This window comes from Podarcis vaucheri, assembly GCF_965113315.1.
Source record: "Podarcis vaucheri genome assembly, chromosome: 2".
Lineage (NCBI taxonomy): Eukaryota > Metazoa > Chordata > Lepidosauria > Squamata > Lacertidae > Podarcis > Podarcis vaucheri.
Genome location: NC_138760.1, coordinates 125,333,218 through 125,346,728, shown reverse-complemented (window position 1 = coordinate 125,346,728; position 13,511 = coordinate 125,333,218). Strand labels below are relative to the sequence as shown.

The following is a 13,511-nucleotide window of genomic DNA, read 5'->3' as shown; positions in this document are numbered from 1 at the left end:
GAAGCGGGGATTTTTCAAAAGCAGCTGTTCGTGACGTCGTTTCCGGCAAGGGAGTCGCATTCGAAACTGAAACCTACGCGTCAAAATCCTTTCTAGGAATCCAGGCTCTGTTCCCAAGGCGACTCCTGGGAGGTGTGAAGTGGGATGATCGCTCTGCCCCTTGGGCATTTGCTCAGTTCAAAGCAGATTTGGGAAATATATATATAATACAGTGAGGGGGAGGGGAAGTATTTGAGCCCCTGCTAAATTTGCCCGTTTGCCCTCTGAGGAAGAAATGACCAGTCCATAATTTTAATGGTAGGTTTGTTGTAGCTGTGAGAGACAGAATAACAACAGGAAAACCCCCACAAACCCAGAAGACAAAAGTCAGAAATTGATGTGCATTATAATGAGTGAAATAAGTATAAAATAAAAAAATTCCTTCCAGTAGCACCTTAAAGACCAACTAAGTTAGTTCTTGGTATGAGCTTTCGTGTGCATGCACACTTCTTCAGATACACTGAAACAGAAGTTGCCAGATCCTTCTATATAGTGAGAAGGTGGGGAGGGGTATTACTCAGAAGGGTGGTGGGAATGGGAGATTGGCAGATAGCTGAGATGAGCCTGTTGACGACTCTTAACGACTGCAATAGGTCTTACAGGAAAAGGCAAGGGGTGAGAAGGTGAAAGATGGCTTAGTCATGTATAATGAGATAAAAATCCAATGTCTCTGTTCAGACCAGGTCTCTCCATGGTTTTAAGTTTGGTAATGAGTTGCAATTCAGCAGCTTCTCTTTCCAGTCTATTTCTGAAATTCCTTTGTAGTAAAGCAGCCACTTTGAGATCTTGTATAGAATGTCCTGGGAGATTGAAGTGTTCTCCTACTGACTAAGCCATCTTTCACCTTCTCACCCCTTGCCTTTTCCTGTAGACCTATTGCAGTCGTTAAGAGTCGTCAACAGGCTCATCTCAGCTATCTGCCAATCTCCCATTCCCACCACCCTTCTGAGTAATACCCCTCCCCACCTTCTCACTATATAGAAGGATCTGGCAACTTCTGTTTCAGTGTATCTGAAGAAGTGTGCATGCACACGAAAGCTCATACCAAGAACTAACTTAGTTGGTCTTTAAGGTGCTACTGGAAGGAATTTTTTTATTTTGACTATGGCAGACCAACACGGCTACCTATCTGTAACTGAAATAAGTATGTGATCCCTTTGCAAAAGATGACTTAGTACTTGGTTGCAAAACCCTTGTTGGCAGTTACAGAGGTCAGACGTTTCTTGTAGGTGGCCACCAGGTTTGCACCCATCTCAGGAGGTATTTTGTCCCACTCCAGTAAACCTCTATATATGGATTATTTTCACTTTCAGCAACTGGGAAGCTGCAGTCTTCCAGATGTTGTTGGACTTCCAAAGTCCCCGGATCCCTTAGCAGTGGCTGTGCAACATCTGGAGAGCACAGGCTCCCTGTCCCGGGCGTATGTGATGCCCTGCAGATGTTGCTGCTCTCCAAAAATCCCTCAGCCCCGCCCTGCTGAGGATCAGGGTGAATAGAAGTTGTGGTTCAAAGATATCAAAAAAGACCCACAGAGAAGCTAGCTCAAATGTACAGGAATGTGTTATAAGAATTTTAAGACCTCAAATATAGAATAAATAATCATAAATGCACACATATCTAAATTTATGAACCATGTGTCTGAAATAGTATGGGAGAGCAGTCCTGAAGCCATTTTGACTCTCCCAATGACCTTAAATATTCCTCTGCAATAAGGGAGGCAAATGGGGAAAGCCTTCCCATTGTCTTTTTGCTTGCAAATCCTGTCTTAAGGGCACATTTGTGTATGAAAAGGGTGAGCCTGTGAGCTGGATTCAGGAGCTAAAGTAACCATCACAAAAGAATGGCCAGGTTGCCCAGGTAATGCAATCAGTGACTATTATCAGGTATCCTGGCAGGCAGGACTTCTGCTGTAGACTGCCTCTTTCTGTGATGTATGTATGATGGGGGTTTTTTTGGGGGGGGGGTCTTGGGCTACAGGGTGGGCAATTTCAAAAGTCTGTATAAGGGCTTACAGAGCATTGTTCTGGGTTCTCCTCCCTCCTGCATGTGGTGAGTGGGACCGTGTTGCAACAGTTCCTTGACTAAAGATCAGGCTTACTACGGTTGGCCTCTGTTATTTTCTTCTACCGATAGGGAACCCACTTAAGGACTCTATACAGGCTCTGGAATACCCCATAAGGGAAAGGGAGCAGTTTTTCTTATAACAAATGTATTAAAGGTTGGAAATGTAAGGACTGTGAGGGAACATTCTGACATATGTGGTGGACCCGCAGGAAGACAAAGTCCTGCCTTCCTTGTAGGTTTTTAAAAGTGGCAAGTCAGGATTTAAAAAATCTTATAAATGTATAGATCTCTATATAATCTTCAAATTAGATTCTGAGCGTGGGCATGGGAGATGTCAGAGGAGTACAGTCATACCTCGGGATAAATATGCTTCGGGATAAGTATTTTCAGGTTGCGCTCTGCGGCGACCCGGAAGTAACGGAGCATGTTACTTCAGGGTTTCACCGCTCACGCATGCACAGACGGTCAAAATGGCGTCACACGCAGTCGCGGAAGCAGCAAAACGCGACCCGCACACGCGCAGATGTGCAATCACGTCTTACGTTCTGTTCAGGATGCGAACGGGACTCCAGAACGGATCACATTTGCATCCCGAGGTACCACTGTATAAAAATATGCATGGTTGTGGACTTTCCTTCCTTGGAGGTTTCTGAGCAGAGGTTGGATGCCCATCTGTCATGGCTGCTTCAGCTGAGATTCCTGCATTGCAGGGGGTTGGGCTAGATGACCCTTGGGTCCCTTCCAACTCTATGATTTGGTGATTCTATGAGAACTACAATCCCCAGCAGCCCTTACCAACCCAGAGAACTCCCTAATTGGCATTCAGTTGAATAAGAGAGCCAGTGTGGTGTGATTGTTCGAATTAGGGCAAGATCCTGTCTCCCCCTCCCTTGCAACTATCCATATCTGTCAACTTTCCCCTTTTCTTGCAAGGAATCCTATTCAGAATAAGGGAATTTCCCTTAAATAGGGAAAACATGGACAGCTATGAACTATCCATTGGGTGACGCTGCCTGTCTAACTGGGCTAAACAAATCCATTCATGTGGGGTATGTGGGGGTGATTTATAACAGCACCATTCCTGATTCTCAGCAAACCATTTTCTTACATTCTTCATCCTTTTTTTTTTAAGTCTCAAGAAGACACTATCGGAAAGCTGAGCAAGAAAACAATGTGAAGTTATCCTTCGCATTGAAATGAAAACGAAACCTAAGCAGTTTCTTTTCAGTTCAGACGGTTTCTTCCTGCCTGCCAAAGTTTCTTCTTCCTTAAGACTACAATTCCCAGCAAGCCCCCTGAAAACTCCATACAAATGACCTGCAGCTGGTTCCCATTTTAATGAGCAAATGAGAAAGGAGCTTTAGGAGGAGGAAGAAGGAAAGTCATGACTGCCTCTCTTGCAGTGGCTGGTTTGCCCCTAGGAAGAGCTCCCGGGAGAACTGGATTCACCCAGGAAGGCGCTGCAAATTTGGGTTCTCGCTTCTGCCTTTTCCTTCCTGATGTTTAACTCATTGGGTGCTCCTTTGAATGTATTTCACCCCATGCTTCTTGGAGTGGGTGCTGCTTTGGGGCCCTCTGTTGACGCTGGAGACGGATCTTGGTGAGTTAACAAAAGGAGGAAATTTGTGCCCCAGTGGAAGCCCAGGTGGTGAGGGAAGCTTTTTGTCCTTTGAACTCTGGATCACTGAAGATGGGCAGAATTGTCCTTCCAACATTAAGATGTCATAAGGTGTGAAACCATAAGCTTTCAAACTGTAATGATGTGACCCTACACATGTTTGTTGTTTAGTCGTTTAGTCGTGTCCGACTCTTCATGACCCCGTGGACCAGAGCATGCCAGGCACTCCTGTCTTCCACTGCCTCCCGCAGTTTTGTCAAACTCATGCTGGTAGCTTCGAGAACACTGTCCCACCATCTCGTCCTCTGTCGTCCCCTTCTCCTTGTGCCCTCCATCTTTCCCAACATCAGGGTCTTTCCCAGGGAGTCTTCTCTTCTCATGAGGTGGCCAAAGTATTGGAGCCTCAGCTTCATGTTTATCTGAGAGTAGGTCCCACTGAACACAAGAGAGTTTGGTTTCTCTTTATTTTCCATTTGTTTTATTTACTCCATATACATTTCTGTTGTATGCAATGACAAAAAAACCACCTGATTTTGTATCAAGGCATTTTCATATCTTTAGCATCCCCTGGACAGTGGGCTATAGCCATTATGAGTTCTACTCAGAGCAGAACCATTGAAAATAATGCACGTCATTAATAGGTCAGATCCTTAAAAGGTAAAGGGACCCCTGACCATTACGTCCAGTCATGACCAACTCTGGGGTTGCGGCACTCATCTCGCTTTATGGGCCGAGGGAGCCAGCGTACAGCTTCCGGATCATGTGGCCAGCATGACTAAGCCGCTTATGGAGAACCACAGCAGCACACGGAAATGCCATTTACCTTCCCGCCAGAGAATGTGCTTTCAAACTGCTAGGTTGGCAGGAGCAGGGACCGAGCAACGGGAGCTCACCCCGTCGCAGGGATTCAAACCGCCAACCTTCTGATCAGCAAGCTCTAGGCTTAACCCACAGCACCATCCACATACCCCAGGGCAGATCCTTACCAGACATTTAAAACACATTACTTCCCCCAAAGATTCCTGGGAACTGTAGTTGGTTTAGAGTGCTGGGGATTGTAGCTCTGTGATAAGGAAACTACAGTTCCCAGGATTCTTGGGGAGGTAGTCATGTGCTTTAAAGATATTGTTACACAGCACTCCATATTTACACATATATGAAACCTGGAGGGGCTACCAGCATTATTATTATTGCTATTATTTATTACTTATAACCCATCCATCTGGCCAGGTCTCCCCAGCCACTCTGGGTGGCTCCCAATAGAATATTAAAAACTTCCCTGAACAGGGCTGCCTTCAGATGTCTTATAAAAGTCAGGTAGTTGTTTATTTCCTTGACATCTGATGGGAGGGCGTACCACGGGGCAGGCACCACTACCAAGAAGGCCCTCTGCCGGGTTCCCTGTAACCTCACTTCTCGCAGGGAGGGAACCGCCAGAAGGCCCTCAGAACTGGACCCCAGTGTCTGGGCTGAACGATGGGGGTGGAGACGTTCCTCTTCAATCAGGCCTTTGGTTGATCAGCACACTTGGCCTTTTAACTGTATTTGTAGGAGGGGGTTATTGATTTTAAAAGATGCTTCAGGTTAAAGACGCTTCAGGTTACAGTCACTTCAGGTTACAGACTCCACTAACCCAGAAGTAGTGCTTCAGGTTAAGAACTTTGCTTCAGGATGTGAACAGAAATCGTGCTCCGGCGGCGCGGCAGCAGCAGGAGGCCCCATTAGCTAAAGTGGTACCTCAGGTTAAGAACAGTTTCAGGTTAAGAACAGACCTCCAGAACGAATTAAGTTCTTAACCAGAGGTTCCACTGTATTTAGTGTTCTCATTTTGTATTTCTTGTTGTGAACCACCCTGTGCTCTTCAGATGAAGGGTGTTATACAAATTTAATAAATTATTATCCTCATCCTCATCATCATCACCACCATCATTAGGCTATTGGTCCGTCTAGCTCAGAACTGTTTACATTGACTGGCAGTGGTTCTGCAGGATTTTAGGTACAGAACCTTTCCCAGCCCCACCTGGAGATACCGGGGATTGAACTTGCAACCTTCTCTATGCAAAGTGTACCATATTGCAGGCAGGTCCAACTCCCAAGACACTGCGATCTACTCCCAGTATTTTTTTTTAAAAAAACTTGCAGCGATCTGCCTTGTTTTGGGAAGGATGACCCAGAGTTGATGAACTTTGGGGGGCGGGGAGCCAGAGTTCGTGAGCTTTTGGGGGAGATCAGCCTAGAACACCCAGCGATTGACCTAGAACAGCTTCGTGATCGGCAAGTAGATCGCGACCGACGTGTTGGACATGCCTGCCATATTGGAAGTCCTTATTAGGTCTGATTCTCTCGGGCAACTCATTAATTTCTCCTCGGATTACCAGACCAGCCCATATGTTAACTCTCAGCTTCTGTTGTTGTTTTTTCAGAGGAAAGTCATGGAAGAGAGCAAACCCAGAAGTTCCCCGTTAGAAGCTGGGATGGAGGAGACAGGAGAAGTCTTCCAGGACCTCGAGGTGAGACCCTTACACTGTGTTATTTTATAGAATCAGCATTGAAAGGGACTCAAGGCTCATCTCATCCAACCCCCTGCAACGGAGGAACCTCAGCTAAAGCATCCATGGCAGGTGGATGTAATGGGACAAGGCGATGAGATCTCTCCTAACTTTACAACCAAGAAGGCGAAGCTGCAAGCCTGGATCTTTCTCTCCGGTAAGGCCAATGGACCACGAAGGTCACTGTGGAGGAGAGGGTGAAGTCCTTGCATCTTGCAATATTGCTCTGCCCTAAAACTCTTTCTCCCAAGTGACTGAAAAGGCCACATTCCTACTAAGAGTCTCATCCTCTACCGACTGATCTACCGTATTTTTCTGTGTATAAGATGCCCCCGTATATAAGACAACCCCTGTTTTTTTGAACCCCAAAATTAAGAAAGCAATATTTTAAACATCAGGCAGAACAAGTTTGATATTTTATTGAATATTCAAAGCACCAGCACTGGCGTGGCAACCCCTGTGAGTGCCTGGGGCGGCGGCGGGGGGGCATGTGCGGGGGCAGATAATCAAATGTTTTTGAGCTTTTTTGGGGCGGGGGGAGACCGCCTAAGCCAGACACAGCAGCTGCGGGAAGCTAAATTGTGTGTTTTTCCACCCTTGTGCATTCACCATCCCTGTAGAAGGCAACCCCCAATTATTGACTTTTTTTTTAGCCAAAAACATTGTCTTATACATGGAAAAATATGGTATATTGGCTCCCTAGTTCCTCATACATTAGTGGCATCAGCTGATGGGTGGATGGGCATGGTTTGGGGAAAACAGCCTGATGGGCTAATAATAATAATAATAATTAATAATAATTAATAATAATAATAATAATAATAATAATAATAATAATAATAATAATAATAAATTATTTATACCCCGCCCATTTGGCTGGGTTTCTCTAGCCACTCCCAACAGAATATTAAAAAACACGCTAAAACATCAAACATTAAAAACTTCCTTAAACAGGGCAGCCTTCAGATGTCTTCTAAAAGAAAGTTGTTTATTTCCTTGTTTATTCCTTGTTGTTTATTTCCTTGACATCTGATGGAAGGGCATTCCACAGGGCGGGCACCACCACCGAGAAGGCCCTCTGCCTGGTTCCCTGTAAGCTCACTTCTCACAGGGAGGGAACAGCCAGAAGGCCCTCGGCACTGGACCTCCGTGTCCAGGCTGAATGATTAGGGTGAAGACAGTCCTTCGGGGTCCTGTCCTGTCCTGTCCCAGTTGAACAGCCTGCAAGCCAGGCTGATTTGGAGGCTTCTCTGTGACCTCCAGAAGAAGCTCCACAAAGACTTCTAGATTCCTTGGGTGAAATCTAGCCCTAGTTTTGCTCTCTTGCTAAGGCAATTGGAGTATGAAGATAGGGTGGTGAAGCGTAGGATGAAGCCTTCACATCCAGTAATGTTTATGTGTCCTAAAAATGGTCCAACGTTGGTATTTCAGGTACAGTCAGAGGTGGTGGTTCCGAGTTCATCCACAGCATGCCAAGCTGACCCCACAGTGGTGGTCTGGCAACCATGGCTGACACCCAAGAGGGAAGACGGAAGAGGTGAGACCAGCCTGATAGGTAAGGGCAGGAGGGAGATGGCTTCTTTGTTCCTGAGTTATAAGATGCTGTGTGATTCCAACAGCAGTACATATGTATAAAAAGGTAAAGGGACCCCTGACCATTAGGTCCAGTTGTGTCCGACTCCGGGGTTGCGGCGCTCATCTCGCTTTACTGGCTGAGGGAGCCGGCGTACAGCTTCCGGGTCAAGTGGCCAGCATGACTAAGCCGCTTCTGGCGAACCAGAGCAGCGCACGGAAACGCCGTTTACCTTCCCGCCGGAGTGGTACCTATTTATCTACTTGCACTTTAACGTGCTTTCAAACTGCTAGGTTGGCAGGAGCAGGGACCCAGCAATGGGAGCTCACCCCATCGCAGGGATTCAAACCGCCGACCTTCTGATTGGCAAGCCCTAGGCTCTGTGGTTTAACCCTCAGCGCCACCCACATCCCTAGTATATATGTATACTACTAGTGGCCAAAATTGTGGAAACCTTTTGGGAAAAGTGTATTTCTGAGGTTTGATGCTTCACAACACCACCTTTTTATAGTAATACCATAAAATTATATGTCAATGGAAAGATAATTTAATGAAGAATGTAATGCAACAAAGTTTGTTCAATTATCTATATTCTATCAAAAGGTATAGCCAAATAACCAGAAAAAGGAAGCACAACTTTCTTAGGTTGATATGCAGTAACTTTGTTGCATTACATTCTTCATTACATGATCTTTCCATTGATAAATAATAATATGGTATTACTCCCCCAAAAAGTGGTGTCATGAGCCATCAGACCTCAGAAATATACTTTCCCCAAGAGGTTTCCACTATTGTATATATGGATGGAAGAATCAGTCAATTTCACTTCTTTCAGTTCTTCATTTTTCCAATCTTAAATTCAGTCCCCCACATTTCCCACAAAACTCTGCAGGAATCTGGGGAATTGGGGTATTCAGTGATGCTGCATCTATTTTCTTTAGGTATGTTCCGTAAGGCAGTAACCATATTAGAAGTGTGGTTCAGTGAGTCATTGGTGAGTTTCACCCCCATAGCTTGGGGGCAAGGAAGATAACAATTTAAATTCAGAATCCCAGCTATGCGTGAGGAGGACAGCTAGGGGATCCATCTCACTCACTGAGAGGGTTTCTCCAGGAGAATGATAATATCAGTACAGCGCCGTCTTTACCTGAGGGTGCGGGGTACCTGGGCAGCGAATTCTGGGGGGCAGCAGGCGCCCGCTGCTGAAGCCACCTAAGCTCTTAACTATCTACTTGTTATGAAATAATAAATAATTTTGATCAAGCTAGAAAAACAAAATACATAGATAAGAGGAGATATGGTACAAAAAGTGAATAAGGAGTGGGCTATCTTTAAAGAATACATCAAAAATTATGTGGAAAAAGTAGAATTTCTGACAGATATCGCGTGAATCCAGAAAATGATTAGAATGAAAGGAGAGTAAAGTCAAGATAGAAGAAGAGATTAAAGAAATAATTAAATGCATTTAAGCTAGTTGGAAAACTAAAGTAGCGTAACAAGAACGGCTGGAAGTCAAGTCACTTGGTGGGTGTAAGTGTGTAGGTATGTTGATATGTACAGTATAGGTAGGTATTATATGGAGTAATGTAGGTATGTTTTGTGTTATGAAAATAAGGTAGTGTGTTGTGTATGGGTACAGTGGTACCTCAGGTTACATACGCTTCAGGTTACAGACTCCACTAACCCAGAAATAGTACCTCGGGTTAAGAACTGCTTCAGGATGAGAACAGAAATCGTGCTCCGGTGGCGCAGCAGCAGCGGGAGGCCCCATTAGCTAAAGTGGTGCTTCAGGTTAAGAACAGTTTCAGGTTAAGAGCAGACCTCTGGAACAAATTAAGTACTTAACCCAAGGTACCACGGTATTGTGTAAATGTAAATGTATGTGTTTTACAGTATATGTTAATAAGAAAAAAGAAAAATACATATATACCAGGTATTACTGAAATGTATACTTACTGTTTCACTAAAGGATTTTCGACTTTACCAGAGATGTGCTGTGCTAGCGGCAGCATTTGTCATTCACAACGGTGCGCTTGTCAGACTTGGGAGCGCTGGGCAGATCTTTGCAGAACATATGCTAAAGACTCCCCAGTATCAGTATGTGGAATAGTGAGTTTAAATAAAGGAAATGGCGCCCAAACACATTTAGTGGGTTTCCTACTGAAGTTTCTGCTTCTCAGGTTGAGTTCTATCGGGCTTTATATTATTATTCTTACAGGTGGCATGCAGTTGACTGAAACTGAGGGAGAACCACACAGCACATTTGGACCTCAGGATGAAGAGATGAGTGAAAACCTGACATTGCAAGATGGACGAAGGAGGCTAGGGGGAAGCCCCATAGCGGAGAGGGGAGAAGGTGCTTCTCTTTCTCCAACACTCATTGCACAGCAAAACCCATTCAAATGTTCCAAGTGCAAAGAGAGGTTTTATTCAAAGTTTGATCTTCTTATACATCAAAGAATCTGCACAGCAGAGACACCCTTTAAATGTGTATTGTGTGAGAAAGGTTTCAGAGAGAGTTCAAGCTTTAGTTACCACCTGAAAACTCACACTGAGAGACCTTTCAAATGCCGTAAATGTGGGGAGACCTTCAAGCTGGGTTCACAACTTATTCTGCATCGAAGAACCCACACTGCAGAGAGGCTTTATGAATGCTCCGAGTGTGGGTGGAGATTCAGATCCATCAATTTCCTTAAAGCTCATCAAAGGAGCCATACAGGGGAGTAGCCAGGCTGTGGCACAAGCTATGCTTCTCGGTCAAGACTTGTCTAAATAGAAACCAACCTCCCCAAAAAGAAACGTTTTGTATGGGTGTCGAATGAGTTTCCCTTTTGACACAAGCCTTGCAATACTTTGAGTAATCCATAAGGTGGAGGGGGCCGCAGAAACTATCAGAGTGTAGCAAGATCTGTGAAGATAGCTCAAATACATGAGTGTAAGAGAGGCAGTCAATGGGATAACTGCTTAGAATGTGGAAAGGTTGTGCATCCCTCATTTCACACTGAAGAATGCACAGAGGGTAAATATTGTCAATCTTAGTACTTGTACGTGAGCAGATGGGGTCCTGCCTTGAGTGCCCTGGGAAGGCAATTAAATGCATTGTGCATGCTTACCTTCTGCGGAACTCCCTGACTCAGTTTTTATGGATCTTGGTTGGTTTTAATTCTTTTAGTGGATGGGTTTTAACCAATTCTAGTTACTCATTTAGTTTCCTATGGGAGGAATCAAACTCAAAATAAAAAGGGAGGCATGGCTATAGGAAGAGAGAGCTGTTCCAAAACCGTCTGTTTCTCCATTCTTAAATTGACATTTATGTTATTCCGATAAACATTTCTCTTTTTGAAATGCATGTTTTATCTGGGAACTGCTTCTGTAAATATCAGAATGCCTTTGCCAATAAAATTTGTTGTGTTTCTGTTTCTATATGTTTCTATATGTGATACATTTGTCGCTTTAAGGCTGCCATGTTAAACACCCTGTAAGTATATGTTGGTGCATTGTTTAAGATATTTAACTACTGCTTTTCTGGCACACCTTTACAATGTGGTTTACATGAAGATACTAAACAACATATTTCAATCTAAGCTTTGCAATGTCTTGGCCAAGATAAGCTACTTGGGGAAAGTCTAGACCTCTCTTATTTTCTCACGGCCAGGTGGTTCTGGAATAGCTCCATGGTGCTGTTGGCTGGGGAAGTGGAGGTCTCAGTTGGAGCACAGGATTGAGACTGCCGAGTAGTGTGGCATTTGAAACCCATTTAGGACAACACCTGTGTTAACATGCCGTGAACAAGGATGCTCATAACATGGAATCAAATTTAGGGCCTGTTCCGTGTTTCCTTCTCGGTCACAAAGTCAGTCAGTCAGTCAGTCAGTCACAAAGTGTGAGTTCAGCATGGTAATGTGTGGTTGTCATACATTTGGAATTTCCCAGACATAGCCGGGATTCAGCCATAGGAAACAGTGTCTGGGCGGAAATCCCTGAGAAAATCTGGACATATGGCAACCCATGTCAGAAGTGTAGATTTTAGTGAATTTCCCAAAAAACAGCCCCATTTTTTTTGGGGGGGGGGTGTTGTTGCAAAAAGCAAAACAAAAACACAACAACTTTGGGCAAGGCTAAAAAAAAGCTCAACAACTTTTGTGTCCAGATTTTGAAATATAGCAATATGGAACGCCCTCCCACCAGATGTCAAAGAGAACAACAACTACCTGACATTCAGGGAAGTTTTTAATATGTGACATTTTAGTGTATCTTTCATCTTTGTTGGAAGCCGCCCAGAGTGGCTGGGGAAACCCAGCCAGATGGGCGGGGTACAAATAATAATTCTTGATAGACCCATTCATGTAGGATACAGGTGCTTCCCTTTTGATGCTAGCCATTCCTATATTGCATGATGGCGAATTCTGTATTTCTACACTGCACATATCATAAAATACCAATGTGGTAGACAATGCTAAATACACCATTAAAAAAACTATAGATGCAATTGTTCAGGCATACCAACTAGAATAAAATCTATTGTGGGGGCCAAAGCAACCTCAGCCCCTAGGAGTACTTTTAGCTTAGTATACGTTTGCCACCTCAGTCTGTTTTGAGAATTTGTTTTGAGAGCAATGAGCAGCAATTCTACTCATTGTAGCACATCCTGTGTTACAGAATTCTGTGCTGCAAAATGTTGTGGTGGCCACTGGCTTAAACAGCTTCAAAGGGGGGTTATTTAAATTCCTGGAGGATAGGAGGTATTAACCTTAACAGCTCAATAGTACCACCATTTATAGTGGGATGTGGGTGGCACTGTGGTCTAAACCACTGAGCCTCTGGGCTTGCCGATCAGAAGGTTGGCGGTTCGAATCCCTGCTATGGGGCGAGCTCCCGTTGCTCAGTCCCATCTCCTGCCAGCCTAGCAGTTCGAAAGCATGTCAAAAGTGCAAGTAGATAAATAGGTCCGGTGGGAAGGTAAACGGTGTTTCTGTGCGCTGCTCTGGTCTCATGACCCGGAAAAACTGTCTGTGGACAAATGCCGGCTCCCTTGGCCAGTAGAAGAAAAAGAAGAAGAGGAGGAGTTTGGATTTGATATCCCGCTTTATCACTACCCAAAGGAGTCTCAAAGTGGCTAACATACTCCTTTCCCTTCCTCCCCCACAACAAACACTCTGTGAGATGAGTGGGGCTGAGAGACTTCAGAGAAGTGTAACTAGCCCAACGTCACCCAGCAGCTGCATGTGGAGGAGCGATTCACCAGATTACAAGTCTACTGCTCTTAACCACTACACCACACTGGCTCTCAGTAAAGCGAGAGGAGCACCACAACCCCAGAGTCGTTCACAAGTGGACTTAACTGTCAGGGGTACTTTACCTTTACTTTTTTTTACCACCATTTATAAGGGCCCTCAATTTTTCAGTAGCAGATGCTAAAGACATGCAGTATGTCTTGTGTTTGGGATGCTAAACCTGATGGATTTCATATTTTCTTTTTCTTTTTTAATGTTCCTATGTTGGCAATATATGAAAATAAATTCAATTTTAGGATTTAAAAAAGAACAGGAAGGCTATAACTCAAAGTACAAGAGGAGAGAGTCTTTCTCAGTTGCCATGTTGCTCTTCTTGGATCAGTTTTCCTCTCTATGAACTTCATTTCCCAGCAGCCTTTGCAAATCCCTCAGAA

At 44.4% G+C, this 13,511-nt stretch overlaps 1 protein-coding gene across 1 annotated transcript; it reads left to right on the top strand.

The window, feature by feature from the left end:
* Positions 1 to 6,145: 6,145 nt before the first annotated feature.
* Positions 6,146 to 11,098, top strand: LOC309526120 (uncharacterized protein). Its single transcript, XM_082212028.1, has 3 exons — positions 6,146 to 6,231; positions 7,702 to 7,825; positions 10,062 to 11,098. The coding sequence occupies exons 1-3, from the start codon at positions 6,154 to 6,156 to the stop codon at positions 10,568 to 10,570; spliced, it is 711 nt and encodes a 236-aa protein (XP_082068154.1). The 5' UTR covers positions 6,146 to 6,153; the 3' UTR covers positions 10,571 to 11,098.
* The last annotated feature ends 2,413 nt before the right edge of the window (positions 11,099 to 13,511 follow it).